This window comes from Anopheles nili, chromosome 2 (assembly GCF_943737925.1).
Source record: "Anopheles nili chromosome 2, idAnoNiliSN_F5_01, whole genome shotgun sequence".
NCBI classification, from domain to species: Eukaryota; Metazoa; Arthropoda; class Insecta; order Diptera; family Culicidae; genus Anopheles; species Anopheles nili.
Genome location: NC_071291.1, coordinates 3,329,501 through 3,349,062, shown reverse-complemented (window position 1 = coordinate 3,349,062; position 19,562 = coordinate 3,329,501). Strand labels below are relative to the sequence as shown.

At 44.6% G+C, this 19,562-nt stretch overlaps 3 protein-coding genes across 3 annotated transcripts; 2 read left to right on the top strand and 1 right to left on the bottom strand.

The window, feature by feature from the left end:
- The first annotated feature begins 1,657 nt into the window (after positions 1–1,657).
- On the top strand, positions 1,658–3,806 carry LOC128721434 (3-phosphoinositide-dependent protein kinase 1). Its single transcript, XM_053815188.1, has 3 exons — positions 1,658–1,799; positions 1,917–3,361; positions 3,430–3,806. The coding sequence occupies exons 1-3, from the start codon at positions 1,658–1,660 to the stop codon at positions 3,559–3,561; spliced, it is 1,719 nt and encodes a 572-aa protein (XP_053671163.1). The 3' UTR covers positions 3,562–3,806.
- A 779-nt stretch (positions 3,807–4,585) lies between these two features.
- LOC128730280 (insulin-like growth factor-binding protein complex acid labile subunit) lies at positions 4,586–7,099 on the top strand. Its single transcript, XM_053823319.1, has 3 exons — positions 4,586–4,943; positions 5,048–5,188; positions 5,284–7,099. The coding sequence occupies exons 1-3, from the start codon at positions 4,763–4,765 to the stop codon at positions 7,017–7,019; spliced, it is 2,058 nt and encodes a 685-aa protein (XP_053679294.1). The 5' UTR covers positions 4,586–4,762; the 3' UTR covers positions 7,020–7,099.
- Positions 7,100–8,135: 1,036 nt separating this feature from the next.
- LOC128721430 (liprin-alpha-1) lies at positions 8,136–17,390 on the bottom strand. The gene is made up of 17 exons (XM_053815183.1): positions 17,142–17,390; positions 16,866–16,967; positions 16,498–16,662; positions 15,585–15,659; positions 15,434–15,505; positions 14,894–15,265; positions 14,690–14,827; positions 14,095–14,445; positions 13,653–14,023; positions 13,398–13,581; positions 12,359–12,555; positions 9,880–10,090; positions 9,629–9,798; positions 9,243–9,553; positions 8,842–9,161; positions 8,650–8,766; positions 8,136–8,565 (listed from the first exon to the last, which is right to left on the bottom strand). The coding sequence occupies exons 1-17, from the start codon at positions 17,388–17,390 to the stop codon at positions 8,479–8,481; spliced, it is 3,492 nt and encodes a 1,163-aa protein (XP_053671158.1). The 3' UTR covers positions 8,136–8,478.
- Positions 17,391–19,562: the final 2,172 nt, after the last annotated feature.

Genomic DNA, 19,562 nt, shown 5'->3' with positions numbered 1-19,562 from the left:
TGGTGAAGGGGATGGCATCACACCGGATCACACCTTTCGACGTGTTAAGCGTATCGTGCTTGTATACTTTGGTATCCATTCTGTTTGTAGTCTTCAAATCGATTTTGGTTAGTCTATCGGCTTGCTTTTTGTTACGTACTAGTACAAGCAATTTTCCGTCTTTAAGTAGGGTAACTTTTTTTGGTTGCTCGTTTATAGCGACCTCGATAGCCTTTTGGACTACAAAAGGGTTAGCTGTCCTTAGTGGCCTTTCGGGAGTAGTTCCTTCAACTACCATAAATATTTCTTCCTCTGCGAAAAATTCGCTAAGTGGAATTCTCTCTCCTCTTAACCTCCTTTTTTTTTGCTTACTAGTAGGGCTCTGGCTTAAAGGCTCGTAGTACGAGCCAAAAGCCGACCCACCTCCGGGGTCCTCGACCCCCATCTTACTTTTGGTGCGTTATTGTCTTGGTTCGGTTGTCTTTGTCAACGGTTTTTATAACACGTGGATTAGTCAGGTCACTGCCTTTGGCTGAGGTGTGTTAGTGCACTGAGGGGTTTGTCGTGTCAGGTGTCTGTACTCTTCGAGTGATACACTGTGACTGTGCACTTTGATTTTTGAACTTCATTTTTTATGAATGCCTTCACTATGTTTTCAGAACTATGCAAGCGCGGTTTTTGGTAAACAATCAATTTGAGTCTAAGTCCAAAGACCGTTATGTCACTAGAAGGAAGAAAACCGTCAATCTATACTTTGACATTTAATTTACTAATAAAGCCAAGCTTTTCCAGTAATAATCATATTGCTAAAAATTGTATTTTTATGGCTATTGATGTTCTATAAATCACTTCTAACTTAATGTCTATAAAATGGTGATTGAGCTATAAGTCCTAAGAAATTAATATTAACGGTTTGTTAACATTTGGTTTGTTTTGCTACTCGTCATACTAACGAAGAGCTAGTAAGCATACATCCCTTTTCAAAGTGTGCTATTACGTGTGGTAATTAAAAACTGTATATAATTATATGGATCGTTTAAAAATTCCATAGTTTTAGCTGAAATAAAAATATTCTCTAGGAAAAGTATATTTCCTTCGGTCAAGCAACTGTCAAAATACGATTCAAAATGGTGGCACGGAAAGTGACTATTAGGATACCTCTTCTCCAATCGCTCTGGAGTAAGTAAACAAACTCAGTTTTTGTTGTCAAACGTAAATATTCCGTGTGAGCTCACGGGGGAGATTTTGTCAAAAACGAGTAAGAAAACTAGAAAAATAGCCTATCTTGCAGTACTCTTTCGTCGATGGAAATGAATTCTGTGTCTTCGAACACGGTAACCCACTTTTCTGTTTTTGTGCATTTGTGAATCATGTTGAAACCTCAGCTGTGGTGCATGAATGAGAAATTGTCAGGAAGCATTAGCTGAAACTAGTCCACATATTTACGGTGAATAGAAAGAGGACAAAAGGCAAATTCAAAGAAGACAAACAAACACTACCTGCGACTGACTCAGTGCAACATGATCTAATACAAATGTGTCATTCGTGCTGTGAATTTACCAAATAGGGCGACTATTTGTACTTTTTGAGTGAAAAAAGCTCCTTCAAAACAAGCAGTTTACAGAGTGTGCTTTTATTAACAGTCTACTTTCTGTTCTCTTTCGCAAAATAGGTAGTCATGGAAAACAATAATCGCACCCAACAAACACGAAGCCATCGGCTAAACGCAAATGATTTTTACTTTGGCAAGATGCTAGGCGAAGGAAGCTTCAGCTTCGTCTATCTGGCCAAAGAAATTCGCACATCAAAGAAATATGCAAGTAAGTTGCCATTGTCTCCTACGGGAGAGCAGGGACTTTCGATTTTATACACGCCAGAGTCTTGTGAGAGTCGTTCGTACTTAGCATTGTTTTCTTGTTCTTCTTTTCTAAATTTAGTTAAAGTGTGCGAGAAAAGGTTGATCATTCGCGAAAAAAAACAAGAGTACGTGAAACGGGAGCGTGAGGTGCTGAATCGGCTAACAGGGAAGCCTGGCTTTCTGGGACTGTACTGCACGTTTCAGGACCGATCGAAGCTGTATTTTGTCATTACCTACGCTTGTAACGGGACACTGCTTACCTTGCTGTCACGTCCCTCCTTCACGGTAGATTGCGCGCGGTTTTATGCGGCAGAGATACTGCTGGCACTAGAAACGATGCATAATATGGGTATTCTGCATCGGGACATCAAACCTGAGAACATCCTGCTCGACGAGCACATGCACGTGCTGATTGCTGATTTCGGTTCGTCTAAGCTGGATTACCACGAGGATCCTTTGCAGTTGGACGAGAGCGACGAGGAAAAGAACGAATCGCCTCCCTCACCCACGATGTCTACGGCACGAAAACACGCCAAACGGGTACTGGGAACTGATTTCGAAGACGACGATGACGACGACTCGGATGATACGGAAGATATACAGCCCACCGAGCGAACGAAGCGACCCAGCTTCGTCGGTACGGCGCAGTATGTGTCTCCAGAAATTCTTACCGGGACGCCGTCCTCTCCTGCCTCGGATCTGTGGTCATACGGCTGCACGCTGTATCAAATGATTAGCGGGGTTTCACCGTTCCGGGCTCCCTCTGAATATATCATCTTCAAGATGATTCTTCGCTGTCACGTCAACTACGCCGACAGTTTCGATCCCCATGCCAAGGACCTTGTGGCACGCCTGCTGCAGATCAAGCAACACAAGCGACTTGGAGCGCGTGATAACCCTCGCTACAGCTCGATACGAGAGCACGCTTTTTTCCAGGGCATCGACTTTCAGCACCTGCGAAACATGCCAGCTCCACAAGCACCCACCTCGGAGTCAGTATTAAACAGTGACGCTTGCTCGTTGAACAGCGTCTATTTTCCAGAAGGCATGCAGCCTGGGCTGGACGATCGACAGATCACGCGACTACTAGATTTTAAGCTGGCCGAACTGAAAGAGAGCGAAGATGACGGTGATGTTGGGCCGAGGGAAGGCGGTACAGAAGATTGCCGATCCGAACCTGGAGACCTGGACGAAGGCGAGAGCAATCGTGGTGGCGGGAATCGCGTGTTTAGTTTGACACGTGGAGGGTTTTCCTCACTTTTTAAATCGAACGATGATGCCACCAGGAACGATCCCGGGCCAGTCACTTTATGGCAGCCGTTCGCCGAAGGACAGGAGATACTGAAGTATGGATTCATCAGCAAGCGGAAGGGCTTGTTTGCCAGACGACGCATGTTTTTGCTTACGACCGGACCGAAGCTGATCTACATTGATCCTGTGAACATGGTGAAGAAGGGCGAAATACCATGGTCTGCTAAGCTGTCGGTTGAGGCCAAAAACTTCAAAACCTTTTACGTGAATACGGTAAGCTAATTTAATCCAGTCTAATGGTAAATCATGTTACTTTGACACGTGTCCCCTTGTCGTTACAGCCGACCCGAATCTACTACCTGGAAGATCCCGAAGGATTTGCGCTCAAGTGGTGCGACACCATTAATGACGTCCATCGGAAGGCTTTCCTGAACAGTGAAAATAACGAAGGCTCTGCTGTTTCCGGCGAATAAAGTGTGTGAGTGTGTGTGTATGTACTATGGTAGTCCTGTTCTCAGCACTCTTGGTGCGGGCGAAAGTCTGCCGTCATGTAAATTATACGGTAGGATAGGAGTTGAATACAGTTAGGCAAGTAATTAATCAATAAATAAATTAAAAAAGAACCGCACGTAAGCATCCGTACTCCATTAAACTCGGTGCACAATGTCATTTCTCATTTATTTGAAACATTGGCGTTTCATTGGCAGTTGAATTAGTGCAATAAACGATGATTCAAATTGACACGATCATGTGTGTAGACTTCCATTTGGCGTTGTTGGCGATCAAAATGAGATCTCGAATGAAATGTGCTTCGACGCGGCACTTCGTCAGCTGATGCTCTCAAAGATCTTTCTTTAGCTCCATAGGCCGTAGCATAACGCGATACGAAAATAACGAACGAACGTGCGAGCATGGCATCCGGACGGAATTGTCGTAAGAAATCTTTCCGACAGCATGTACATGCTTGCGGGGTTTTATCGTATTCCTATGCCATATGAATCGTTAAGTTTGCCACTCTCGTAAAGAAGCTCGTCTTCCGAGTAGAGACGCGATAAGCGGTTTCCGTCATGGCACGCCTCCAAGCCGTGAAGCAAGCATGCGTGCGGAAGCCGCGTGCGTGTCGAGTGAGTTTAGTACTCCGACTGCGCTGGCAGGATACACGCCACATTTACGAGTGAGCTTCGAACCAGTGCTAGGATAACAAACACAAAGTGAAACTATGCTAGTGCAACGCGTTTTTCGGCCGCCATTGGCCGCCAACGTACTTTTGATACTGTCCGTGAGTACATTTGATCAGCAACGATGTCAACGATTGGAATGCGCCTCAGTCTAGAGCAATTCTTACAAAGAAAGTTCTGTGGAAACTAACAATTTTCCGCTTTATTCGATTATAAAATGTCCGCGAAATAAAGCATACTGAAAAGGAAGTGTGAACATATATAAAGAAAACATATATTATTTAAAAAAAAAAGATAAAATGAACGTAGTTATACTACTACAATAACAGGCGCACACATTAAACTACGTAATTGTGAAAACATTATTTTATGCTTCCCATTACGGTCGTATGTAAATTTGTAGCACATTGACCGAGTGCAAGTACTTCGGTCTTTCCAGCAAGGGAAACTGCTTATCGCATCGCAACTAGCTCACTGTATTTTATCAGGAAATGCGATGTTTTTGTTCTATCGCCACTCGTTTCTTCATCGTCCTCAGTTACTCCACGTATCAGAGGCGCATGAGCGGCCATTTGACTTGACGGATTGTCCTGCTGAATGCCTGTGCGATCAAGTTCAACCAGAGTCCTTCCATTTCAATAATAAAACCACCTTCACAGTACGTCGAGATGCAGTAAGTGGGTTTACGAGTACAGAGTTTTCCACAGACCCAGCTGGATCAATTTTACTCTTTTTTCTTCTATTTCTAAGCAACTTTTCAACGACAAAGATACCGAACCAGGGCTGGACAGCGACGGTATGTCTCTTCATGCGCTTTGCATGATTAGACAGAGCAGTGGGTTTAAAAATGTCGAAGATTATTTGCCGTCAGACACGGCAGTACTCAAAATAGTCTACGCATCCCAAACCGAACAATACCAATGTAGGTCCTGTTCTCATGTAGAATGTTTTATCATCTTTCATCGGTACTGGTGGCTCATGTTAGTAAGTAATTCGAATCTTAATACCATCCTGCAGTGAATGCATCCAGCCTTGCCCGCTTCACGCATCTGCGTGAGTTACACGTGCAATCGCTGAAGTCACAACTGCTTCGTTTCTCACTGGATGGTGTCCTTCCCGTGGAGCGGTTACATCTGGAAGCTTTGGAGCTCATTCGCACTGAACCGCCAACCGTTCTCGACCGCATGGCACCATCTTTGGCTGAGATGGGTCTGTCGCCTATTGGAAATGGCAATGTAAACGAAGCCTACCAGATCGCCCGCGAGGACGAAGAGCCAACGAATGGTGATGTCGGTGGAGCCGACTCCCTAACCGAGACGTTTGAGCTTGAAATCGTTCCGTACGAGGTGTACAAGCGAGACTTGGCCAGCACGAGCAATGTTTCGTTCTACGGTTTTACCAACCTGACAGCCCTGGCAATCCACGACTGCCAGCTGGAATCGCTGCATCCCGACTTTCTGTATGGCCTGGAGCGGTTACAACGGCTTTCGTTGCAGCACAACAACCTGAAGGTGTTGCCACCGTTCGCGTTCTATGGTGCACCCAACTTGGGGCTTTTATCACTCGCTGGAAACCGATTGCTGGAGGTTAGCTACTACTCGCTTGCCGGACTGCTCGAGCTTCAGGTACTCGATCTATCTGCCAACAACATCTCAAGGGTGTCGGAGCTGACTTTCCCACCGTTCCCGAAGCTTTCCAAGCTCGACTTGCGTCAGAACCCGATCGAGTACGTTTTCGACAGTTCGTTCGCCATTGCTAACATGACACGGTCGCTGTTCATCGGCAGCGACATGGTCGGATTGCAGATCGCAACTCCCAAACCATTCCAAGGATTGGCCCAGATGGAGCTGCTCGAGATCCGCAACCTGCAGATGCCCGCTCTCCATCAGTACCTGTTCCGCGGACTCCGAACCCTTCGCACACTCCGGCTGGTGCAGGGCAATATTTCCTTCGTTGAGTACGACAGCTTCGCTGAAATGAAGAATCTCACCGAGCTGTACGCATCCCGCTGTGCCATCGGGGCTGTCTCGATGGACGCGTTTTTCGGGGTAAAGCGTCTACGCATCATCGATCTGTCGTATAATCAACTTGCTGAACTTCCGGTCGGGCTGTTCGATGAACAGCTGCAGTTGCTTGAGTTGTATCTCCATGGCAACCGATTAACGCAGTTGCCTACTGATTTCTTCCGACGTTTAACTCCGGGGGTGCAGATTGTGCGGCTGATCGAGAACCCCTGGCAGTGTTCCTGCACTATGGGTCAGTGGCGCCAGGCTGCCACTAATCGGCTGCGGGTATCGGCACCTTCTGAAGGCGCCTTTCCTTCTTACGTGTACAGTAACAAACTAACGCCAAGATGCAGCGAACCTTCGCAAGGGATTAACAACCGCAGTGTGTACTACGTGATCCGCAAGAACCTGCACTGCCATGACAACGCTGATGACACAAGCAAAGTGGCTCATCGCATCAGTGAAATGAACCGTCGGAAGCAGCAGGCACTTCTACTTAAACGCCAAGAAGCCGCTGCTGGAGGATCGACCATTCGTGAGACGCTCCAACCGATTGCGCAACCGTCCTTTGAAAATCCGATTCCGATGCATGGTACGTACGAGGCTGCCTATGCGCACCTGCGTTCGGAACAGTCCCTGCTGTATCAACAGAAGCGGCAGCGGCTGCAAAAAAAATTGGCCCATAGACAACGCTACGTGGGAACCATTCCACAGCATCCACTTATTAGCAATGAGATAGAAATCTAGCCAACTATGTTTTTAAGGGTTATTGATCCATAGCTTAATTTGTTCTTTAGTGGGCATCGACGGTTCAATGAGCGAACAATAGCGATCATACCAACCGCCCTAAGTTGTGTATATCACAGATCAATCATTATGTCCGATGCGTAAATGTCCTAACTTCACTTCCGAAGCGATCTTGCTATGTCAACCTAACCTAGGGCAAATAATTAAAAACATAAATACATTAGAACACACGCTACAATGAGGACACATTGGTTTCGTTTCATGTTATCGAACACAGATGCATTGCATTTTGTATTTGTTGTTTGTTTCTTGGTTTCTTTGTTGGATTCTTCCGTAGTTTGTCCTGTTTTCATGCTAGATTATAAGTATATCTTTACAATAGCGATAGGTTTTGCATCGGCCCTTTTAGCTTGTTTCAGCGTATTGAAATGTGCCCTCCGTATCCATTCCGCTTCCTAAGCAGTCCCATTATGCACAACTGGTCATTGTTTTGCCCTTTATATGTGTTCATATACATAGTGATTGGACAGCTCGTCTACATCCAGAGCTTTCCTTCCTCGTTTCAACCCTATGATACGAGCGGTTACCTCAAACGTATGCCAATTTTGTAGCAGGTGTTACGAAAGTTTCTTCTAGTTGTTTCGGCTAGTCGCACCTTTCCTTAATCATTTTTCTCTAGCCTTTATTGCCACTCGCCGTCGCCATCTAGCTCGTGCCCTCTTTCTCCCCACGCATAGATACTTCTGCTTTTTTGCACAGGTAGGTCCCACCTGACGTACATGTATATATAATACGTATATATATATAATTGTTTCCCTCTATTATATCATTACCCCAGTCCCCATTCCTGTGTTCTTGTTTAAATCCTCTTTGTCTACTAAATTATTTGATGCTAATGCTGCTGGTATGTATCTTTGTTTATATATATATATATATATATATATATATATATATATATATATATATATATATATATATATATATATATATATATATATATATATATATATATATATATATATATATATATATATATATATATATATATATATATATATATATATATATATATATATATTTATATATATAGATATATTCGACTGTCACCATGCGTCCTGTGTTTTGCTATAGCATTATTTGTGTTTATTATTCCCGTAAAATACTTTCATTCCCATTTCTGTTATTTAACACGTTTTCATCCTTGCTTGTGCCCGTCTCCTCACATTGCACCTACGGCGGAGTCTGCCCAAACGCGTCAACTTTCTAGCAGTGGTCTGTCTGTTAGTAGGTAGGTATTATCGTTATATTATCATTACTTTTATTAATATTTTCATTATTCGTAATAATAATGCTATATTATTATTATAATTATTATTATTAATGTTTTTACTTTATATTATCATCATTATTAATATTATCATACTTGTTATCCATTTAGACTAGGATGACTAGGATTATGTCAAGATTTGATTGATTCCCGATCTGTACGCCGTTCAGTCGACAGTTCGAGAAGTTTGTTAAATTCCGTGCCTAAAATTTGTCTAGCCTGAAAAAACGTAAGCAATCGGTATAAGAAAAACAGCACGCAATAAGTATGTTGTCACAAAAACGCAGTTCAAAAAGCGCTTACCTGTGTGTTTTGTGTTGGAATCTGCAGAGCTAGGGCCATGGAATTAGCGTCAAAGCTTTCATCTAACGCTATCAATGCGCCATGTATACCAGACTCCAATAGGTTGTTGGCATACTCCTGCAAAATGACAAAGCGCACAGTGAAGTTGAATAATGTCAAGCATTGGCAATAAAGGCGTGAATAAATAATCACCTTCAGACCAACGCACTGTACCCATCGCATAGTGCGATCGTTCGTCCAGACGAGAACATCACTGAGGCTGCTTTCTGACGCTTTGCGCCGTTCTTCCAAGGCAGCACGATCGTAGTTCAGCCGCTTCAAACAGGAGATACCAAATTGTAGGCTTGTCCGATGGAAACTATCCACCATCTTGAGCTGACCGCGCAGGTCCTTCTTATTGAGGTGATCTAGCATACGAGCGTCAACTAGACACTCCATGAACGTAGTACGGTACTGAGGTAGACCCAAACTAGGCAACCAATAGTTTCCTATCCACTCGTGATTCATATCTCCTGTGAAAAGCGAAACGGAAGAGAGTTACCCTCATCGAACCCTTTACTAGCACGGCAAGCGCGCCTGTAATGAGATCCTACCGAATGCCAGCGTCGTCCGCGTGGTTTGCGGTGCTGACGGAGATGTCAAGGAAACCATTTCTTGTATGGCAAGACGTAACTTTAACCGATGCAGCGGATTGCTGATACCAATCTCCCGCTGTATTTCCGTATCGCTAAGCGCGCTCATGATGGCACCAGATTTTACGTTGGCACGGCAAGCCGCCACATACCAGGCCGGCATACCAACCCACAGTTCCAGCCAGGCTACAATCGTAGGACCATTCCACAGGGCGAACGGGGTGCCGGCCTTCATCGCTTCACCCAATAGATCGTGCCGATAATCGTGCTCCCTAGGTAAGTTAGATGCAAAGGATTGTTGAAATGAAACGACAACGATCAACGCCGTAAGGTCTTGTTTGACTTACTTCTTCTTCTGCCGCGTGTAATCGACCGGATTGGACTTTCCCGGAGGTCGGTATCCGGAAACGCTGATATTGTCGTATGTGGAATCGATATCGCTAATCAGCGAAAGCCCGCTCATCGACATCATACTAGTAGAGCCGTCTGGCATTGAGGAATCTTTTCCACCCTTTACCTGGAGGTACATTGTTCAACAGTATGTTAGTTGACAATGTCAATTACGGATCGTTTGTTACATCATTGCGGCTCTGGTTACCTTTTCTTTTTTACTAAAGAATCGTCCCAAACTCGATTTGATGCCCTTCTTCTTCTGAGCCGCCGATACCGCATCTCCTCCTCGGCTGGCTGTTGGCGTTTGTAGAGAACTTAGTGAGCTAACCATACTTAAATGCTTTAATGATTCCTGGCTGCCGTGCCGTGAGTTTAACGGTGACATCCCGTAGTTATTGCTGGCCACAAAATGATTTCTGTAACGAGACCACAAAAAAACATTCGTTAAATTCGATTATCATTTGATTCCTGAATGGCACCAATTTGGATTCCTGAATGGCACTACTTTCTGTTGTTGTCAACTAAAATCGCACAACCAAACGCTACCTTTTTCCAATAGAACAACTCATTAGCACGAGGGTAGCAAAGGATAAACGGAGAAGGGTTTGCGAAGGGTATTTCGACGTTGAACTTATCTCGTTCTTAGCATAGCATAGCACGATATTTTTGCCGTTAAGTTTCATATTCCCAAAATGTACTAGCAACTATCATACTTATGGGAAAATCATGTTTGCTTCAGCAAGGGACAGGTTTTATCAAGCAGTTTATACAACATATGGACCGAGCAAGCTGGCACTGTTTCGATGCCATGTGGTGCAGACTTTTGTGATAATTTTACAATAATGAGCTTAAGGTTAGACGCATGTGATTGTGACTCGGTTGATCTTGTACACTAGATCCGAGGATTTACTAGCGCGGTAGGATCACAAATGTATATGGGTATGGAGATAAAAAAAAGTTGACTTACACCATATGTTATGCCTTTAATAACGATATCTCTTTCTCTGACCTACTTTTGTTGGTTAATGAGATGAATATTGTGCTGTATTTTAACTAATAAAGAAAAATAAACCACATCCGGAAAAACAAACTACACCATGACATATAGCATCATCATCATCGAGAAGTTTGCATAACCTACGCCACAACACAATTCAAATACAATAAAATTCCCAAAAAAATATATCAAAGACATACATACTCTATTTTTAATTTCAAACAAATTTCAGACACATTGTGAAGCAACAATGCTCAATTGAATATGACTAGAGTAAGGAGCACTCAGATCTGATGAATAACAGATTCGCCCTTTCGTTACGCACATTTATTGCATTTGGTCCCTAACTCATTTATCCTTTTTTGTTCTCACTAACGAACGAGGACACATCACATAAGTTACGTGCAGTATCTAATTGATTCTGCTATGCACACAATATCCCTGGGCATTTTAAATGTCCTCGTCAGTTTACCCCATAATGTTAGAGGGGAAAATACCCAGCAGCAGCAATAGGGCAATCAGCGCATCTCCACGATATGCGTGTCTTTCTGTTACCTTCGCGTCTGTTGAAAAGCTTGATTGCTAAACATACGAATCAGACATGTGACAATGGTGCAATATGCCAAACCTATGATCGCTTAAAGCAAACGGGGAATTGTTTATGATAATCATGGATTCGTTGGTAGTCCCAATCAGTGGCATATTTGATATGAGACGTGGGAATGAGCACGTCAGCTCACGCTTCAGATTCAACCGCAAAAAGGACCGTGTTTGCGGTTGTGGTCTAATTGCCGAGCAGCTGTTGCCGCTGCTAAGGCCAAAAGGTGGAGTCAGCCGGAGCATACGTGCACTGCTAGGAGGAAGCTGTCGCGAATTTCGCCGTACGTCCCTGTTGGAATCGAATACGTTTGCGCGCAACAGTTGCTCCTGCAGAGAATGTTGCGTATAGGGGCGAGATGTAACGTTCTCCCCGGCTTGCCTTCGCAACAAGCGGACAGATGGATGAGGTAAATGAAATCGTTGTTGAGCATACCGCTGCTGTAGTGATGGCTGTAAATGGGGTAAATGAGAACCGCTCGTCGCTGGGAATGGTTGTGAATAGTAATAGCAACGACTCGAATAGTACGGATGATTGTGGTAATAATGCTGATAGTGTTGGTGGCGAGGTGCCACTAATGGCTCCCGTCCTGAAACAAACGTGGCTGGAGGAAACCGTCGTTTCATCCTCCCACGGGATGGTACACGACCAACGATGAATTGGGGATGAGGCCGATGAAGATGTTGATGAGCGGGCTGAAGATGGCGCTGATTACAAACTGAAGGATTGCTCAATAACCTAGACACGTTCTGAAAGCGCTGCATGCGAGTATGTAACATGGCACTGGTCAGCGTACTGTTGTAGCGATTCGGTTTTGTAATGTCATGAAACTGGGCAGACGATTTGGAAGGAAACAACTTAAATGATAATGACCTGGATTCGCCTGGAAACTCCGATCCATGCACGACACCTTGCGATCGCCTACCAATGTGACAACCCAGCGACAGCATCCATTGGATAGCGCAGCAATTCCAGAAGACATAATAAAACGTGCAAAGCAAATGAGATACCATACCATAGGAATGTAATGATAGAAATTTAAGGCTAATGTATAAAATATTCCATTAAATGTGCGTTATATGTTTTTACCGTTTAAGTTCCTCTTGGCTGTGCGCTAGGGCAAGTGCGAACCGTTCCAATCGCATTGTACGGGCTGTGGCTGGTGAGATGGTTCCACCTGAACTTGTATCACCAGCGCATACACCACCGCCAGATATATCGTGATCAGCATTGCTCATGTCATCGTGTTGCTGTTGCATTTCTGATTGCAGATGTGCCAGTTGTACCTGTGCAACAAATATAAAAATGTTAGTTAAAGAAATCAAATTATAAGCAGTTGCAGAAATCAAATATCAAACAATTTTGTCATCATCAAACCAAGAGAATCAGATCAACCAAAGAAGAAATATGAAGTAACAAACACACGTAAGGCAATCTAATGTAGTCCTGCGTACATGTCTTCACAAAGCTGCTACAAAATTCCCTCCCATCCGGGAAACAATTAAAGCGTGGCAAACAACATCAAATTGAGTTGCTACAAATGAAAATTGATTTTGTAAAACAAATAAAATTAACAAAACTTCAGAAGAGAGAAATTACACAAGCAAATTGCCAATTGATAAATCATAAAAAAAATCACGCAAAAAGCGTCAATCTTTTCCCGATTCCCGTCCAATTCGATAAGCGGTAGCAAGTTCGATCTAGGTGTCTTCATCCCCGGAACCACTCACTTGGCTAGAGGGTAACGATTCGGACATCGGAACTTGATTCAAAGTGGAAACGTATTGATGCAAATGCGCTGGCGACATCGACGCTGGCGCCTGTAACGATAAGCACACGTGTATAGAGAAAGAAATCTACAAATTCTTACAAACTAAATTACAAACAGAAGTGCTCAAAGAATGCAGAACGGCATTTGTGCCAGTGGCATCGAAAATTGTCCAAAAGGACTATAAATTATATGTTCTTAAGTTACTTTACTTTTTTTCTTCTGCACTATGCCAAAATTTGGAAGCTCGATTCGTACAAAAATGAATCATTTCCGTATTCAAAACAAATGATAAATTTAGAAGCAAAGATATAGGTATAAAGGAATGGCAGGTGGTGACCATACTAAACATTCACCTACCGTGTGATACTTTTGAAGATAGTCTCGATTCGGACTGTTTGGTGTGCTGCTACCACTTAATGGTGGACTTTGGCGATCCATTGAACGGCCACGGGCAAGAAGATTCATGTGTTCCAAACTTCCGACACGAGATTCCAGCTCCTCTGCCCGTGCTTCAGTAGACTGTTTTTCCTCTTGTATTAACCTGCAATACAAGACATGTTTCGCATTAAACGATACTTCCCTGCAGACGAATCCGGATTCCATTCGGATTACCTGATCTCGTTGTTGATTGCGTCGAGCTGCTCCTGCAACATGATGGCTAACGTTTGTGCATCGGTGTGACCAGTAGGCGAGATGATATCGCCAGTACCGAATAGATTGTCCGCTTCGTCGGCTCCCTCCAGCACGCTACCGTCAAATACTTGTGCATTAGTCATGTGCTGCAATTTGGTCCAGTCCTGTTCCGCCATAGAGCGGTTAAAGTGTTCTTCCTCCAAGGTAGATTTGTTCCGCCGCAAGCTATGAGTGCTGAACGTGGTCGAGCCACTTCGAGAGAACCCACTATTGGCTGAAGGGTTGCCGACCGCATTTGGCGATAAACTCCTGGTTAGTGCTTCCGTTTGCTGGATGTTGTATGCGATTTCCTGGTGATTTAAATGGCAACAGTAGAAAATTAGTTCACACCTCGACAAGAGGTTTGGAAAAGAATGCGCACCTGTTGCAAGATTTGCCGCTTGAACGTCTCCATTTCGAGTCGGTTCTTGGCGATCTCCTTGAGCATGTCGGACTTTTCCTGGCACAGTTCCTCGGCATACTTGCGTGCCTTGTCGAGCTCTTGCGAGAGCGTGTTCTTCTCCTCGAGCGCCGTCATACGTTCCTTCAAATGCACCTGTAACCGATCATTGGACTCCGCAAGCAATTTGTCCACCGTCGAGGATAGCCGCTGATTGTGTTCCTCGTTCATTTTCAGTCTTTGATTCAGGCGCATAACTTCTGCGTTCTTTTCTTCCACATTGTTCTCGAGGCGAGTGATTCTATCCTCTGCTGAACCGTGCCGCTCTTGAGCCTTTTACGTAAAGAAATTAAAAAAACAAAATTATATAAGCATTTTTCTTTAAATGAACGGGCTTTGTTAGTAGTTTAAGGATTTCTAATTCATGCCTATTTTCATGCATTACTTTTTCTTTTTTGTTCTATCTTTCAGCCACTATTTTCTAATGAAAGATAGCTGGAGTGCGTCTTAGGAGGGTTTATAAAAGGATTGAATCGAAAATAATTTTGACCCGATCTGTCTGTTTTTGTTAGCCTACCTTCTTGCCTACCTGTGTAAGGGCCTCCATGCGAGCCTTAAGTTGCTCTTCCATTTCGGGCAGTTTTGAAAATTGTGCCAACTTTTGTTCTGAAAGTTCAAGTTTCTCCTGTATGGCAGCTATTTTGCCTTCTTGTAGCTGTAAATATAAGAATGAATATGGAATGATTGTCAAGCAAACTGCCTGCAGCTGAGCGAGCGTTACCTTGAGCTGAGCCTCTTTGTGGCGCAATTCCTGTTCTAATTTTTCGTTTAGATCATGTAACGATGTCGATTCACGTTGCGCATTTAGATAGCGTTTCTCCAGGGTCGCAATGCGCTCTTCTTGGTCCTCTTTTTGAGCTACGTTCTCGCGTAGATCGCGTTGCAGCTTAACGCATGCCTCTTGCGACTTGGTGTACTCCTTCTGCAGTTTGCACATGTTGTCTTCCATCTCGTTGATCTTGGTGTTGAGATCGGAGACTCGTCGCTGCCACTGGGATAGCTCTGCCGTTTGTTTCTCAATAATCGTCTGTAGTTCATGCGTTTTCGCACTGTAGTCAATGGTTTCGTTTGCTTCACCATTTTTCAATGCGTCCTGGAATGGAAAATGGAAAGCGATAACGATATTGGTAGGACATTTTAGCCATAAACCATAGCAAATAATTATATGAATAAATTTCGATCTTCATCTATAGGGCAAATCAACCGATATTCTTCACAACTTGCTGCGAATAGATGAATAATTAAATTATTAACATCGCACCTTCTTTTCACTGCTACTGTCCAACGATGGATCGGATTGGTTAGACAGTACACCTGATTTGTATTGTTGAAGCTGAAAAGACAAGAGATTGCAATAAAGAAGCACCATTAGCCACCAGGCCTTAAGATCAGATCACAAACAAAACGAATACCTCCTCTTTGGTTTGGTTGAGTTCTTCCTCCAGCTCATTATTCTTTTCTATCGATAACCGGAGCCTTTCTCGAACCTGAAAATTTAGGGAGACATTTTATATATATAACGAATCAAACGTTGCCAGCTTTGCTGCCTAGAAATGATTTTAGCATGTTCTGGTTAAAGTTTATTCAAACGTCACGAACAAAGAAATGCAAGAATTCCTTTTCATTTCGTTTCGATCGGCGTCATGGAATGCATGATCCTTAAGTAACAGAGACCTTAAGACGATGGCAAATTAAGTCTTGTTATGGATGAGGCTCACACACGGGTTTACGCGCCACACCGGACACAGTTTGATATGATAACAAACTAGGGCTGACTGATATGCTTGCGGTGAGTTCACTAGAGTTTGCATAAGTGTTGAGATAGCGAGCGGCAAACACTGAAGTTTTAAATTGATCGGTTAGTCACACACATTTGCCGATAAATATATCCACGCCTTACAACGAACCGAGCCGCAAATAACAAACTCAAACATACCAGCTACGCTCACGCATCGCCCAACTCGAGCTACTGGCAAAAAGTTCCAGTTTCTTCGTCATTCGAGACCAAAATGCAAATAAAAACCATAAGCATCGTGCGTGCGTAATCGTGTGGGATGACGATCTTAGGTGCATTACTTCTGGCCCCACATCTATCCCGATGATAACAGCCCGCGGATCACATACATTGAAAAAAAAAACACCACTCGCACACCACGCACGCAAGCACAATCGCACTCACGATTAATCATTCTTCTTCTGCACCTCGCTTCACTTCACGCGCGCACACCCGGACGAAGGAGTGTTCATGGAAAAGGGCTTCGACGGTTGGGTCGGAGGGCTCGAGCGTGGGTGGCCACACCGGCAGCAACTCCGCCTGTTCGTTACCTTCTCATCCAAAGCCTTATGGTGCTCGAACAGACTTTTGAGGGCCTTCAACACCTCCACCTCGCTGGAAACGCCGCTCTGGGATGCTGCCTGCCGCTTCACCACCGTCATGCGTAACGAGCGCTCGTGCCGGGACACCAGACACTCGAGATGTTCCAACAGGAGCTGCAGTCCATGGATAGAGATCGAAAAAATATGCAATTCAATAGGCTAGCTTGCAGACCGGGCGATGATGATGGAAATGATGACGCTCCGGCAGGTCCGAATTGCGGATCCTGGCGTCGATATGGTCGGCGCCATTCAGGCGACCACTTCGGAGGGCACATTTCTTGGCAACCGCGCGCGTGCATTTGACCTCGACGCCTTACCCGGGTATTATTTCTTTCCGCCTTCAGCTCGCCTATCTCTTCGTCCCGCTCGAGCAGTGTCTCGCGTGCCTGCGTTAGCTCTTTGGTTAGTGTGGAAAATTCCTGCATGAGGGACGAAGCAGAAAAAGGGAAATCACAATCCCGTAAACAGAGTAGAGTCTCTCCTGCCATCAGCCACAAGGCCATGGTGGAGGCGCCCGAGAAACACCCCAGCAGTACGCGACTTGCGTGGGCAGAACTGGTGTGGCTCGTTTGGCCATTGCACCGGGGTCGCACCTGTGGCAAGTTGGCCGCAATCTGACGATGCAGACTGTCCCGTTCCTTTTCCACGTCCTGGATTTTCATCTCCATGTCCGCCATCCGCTGCTGGGTCTCGCGTAAGCTGTCCATCAGCTTGTCCCGCTCGTCCAGCATGGACACCATCAGCTGCTCGAAGTTGGCATCCTCGCCGCTAAACTGGGACGACCGCTGGGAGATGTTGTCCTCCGAGATGGTCGGCATCACGTCGCACATCATGTTCCACATCTTGAACAACTTTTTGGCTTCCCCCCGTGTGGTAGCTTTCCCAAAACAAATTTCTTCCTCCGGAATCCAAGAGGTGAGCTTCTTGCTCCTGCTGCTGCTGCTGCTGCTACGGCTCTCTTCTCACTCACTCGCTCACGCACTGCCGCTCTCACCGACACTTTCGCTCTCTTTTTTTGCTCTATTCACACGCGCCGGGCAGCAAAACACCCTCGCGCAAGAACGCTCCTGGCAGGAGGAAGGAGGCAGGTGTCGGGTTGGCGGAAGCGGCGGACGCCACACAACACCACGTTACAGGAACACACTCGGGATTCACGGCAGCGGTGGAGCCTCCTCTTGGAGCAAAGAACTTCACACGGCCTACGGGAAGACTCGGATGCCAGCAGCAGGTAATGCGCGTAATCCGCACGACGGGCACGATAAGGACGTGCGGGACGACCAGACGGGGCCAGCAGCAACGTCGACGGCGATCTATCCCCTCGTTTCCGCCGCACCGATAGGGGTGTCCCGTCGTGCAAAGTCTCCCTTGCCGTCGTCGTATCTGCTGCTGCCTCGCGATGCTCGTGCTTACAGCTTCCTTCGCGTCGCGTAAACGCTACGCTGGGCTGCCATTATGTAATTTCGCTCAACTCGTGCCCGAAAAACGAGATTTCAGTATCACAAAATTCCACCGTTCGCGGACACACCTTTCTATACGCTTTTCTTGTTTTTTGTTTGTGAAATTGTTCCCCGCGCTGCTGTGTGCGTGCGACAGAGAAACAGAAAAGTCTCTCGAGGCTGTCACCCAGTGGCACTGCTTTTCCTGTCAGCTCATGACGTCACGAAAGTAACGCGGGGAAACGGTTTCTCGGTAGCAAAGAGAGAGAGAAGTCCCTTCACGTGCGCATTGCCTGGTTCTGAAAAGTGTCGAGCCGTGCCAGGCAAAGCGAAATGTGGTTTGTGACAACTTGTTCATCCCTTCAGAAACCTCTCTATAGGCAGTAATTCTAGTCCTGCTAAGAAGGGTCATTCCAAGATGATGCTTTCGTGAAAAAATTGGTCACGAATAAAATAAACTGAAATAGGTAAACAAAACTGATATTTACTGCATACCTACCATTTTATATTCAAAAATCGTTAAACGATAAATCAGAGATCCACACGCTGATTGCGTGCAATTCGATAGAGTAGCAATAGATTTATTTGTTTTGATTCGCATTTAGCTTAATTTCCGCGCAAGTGATGGTGGTTTGAATTCGATCGTGAAAAGCAAAGAAATAATTCGAAGTGAACTAGAAAAGCAGGAATACTCGTTCAGTATTCAGTTTCACGCAAGCAACGTACAACTTGCGTGCAAGTATATCGAAAATGCCATATTTTACCAAAATGTAAAGTTTTTCTTTTTTATATAAATTTCAAGTATATAATTAAGTCTAAACGCAAAGGTGAACATTTTGTATACTATTTAAGTATTTTTTTTATTTTCTCAGACGAATGCCATTTCAACACGTGTGCTTGAAAAACTAGGAAGTTTCTCTCACTTATTCGCAGAGAGAATATTTCATACGAACGACCTGCAAGGAATTGAGAAGCCACCTGACAGGCAAACTACAAGCATAATACTTGCTTCCTACACCCATGCTACACATTTCATCACAGAGTTTTCCAGGTGTGTCGGAGAAGGGCAGTAAATTCGCCGACGACAAAAATCATACGGAAATACAACCAACATCACTGATGTGGTGTATATGAAATCTTATTTTAACCCTCTTTTTGCGTTTCATTAGCATTCCTCGAGTGTCGGACACTAGTGCTGCACGTGTAGCATCGGAATTTGACCATTGAGCCTGCGAGATTTAAATCGCGCAATGGTGCTTCGCTTCGCAAGCTATCTATCAATCGAGCCCATTCAAAAGCCGTAGTTGGCCGTGGCTTATAATCGAGACTGGGCAGAAGGTGTTTCAGTACGATTTTGTACATTCCCCAGTCAGCAATCATAGTGGTACGGTTTGGTATTTGAGGGCATGTGCTATTTTTAAATTTCATTATGTTTCCTTTTCCAATCCCGATGATCAGTACAAGGCTTGCCATTCCAGCTTGCAACTTTTCTACGCGTACTAGTTGAAATTGCGAATCGTTCTACGCAAAAATCTATAGCTACTACACACCAGTGAAAGTGCAAGTGGTCCTGTTTTT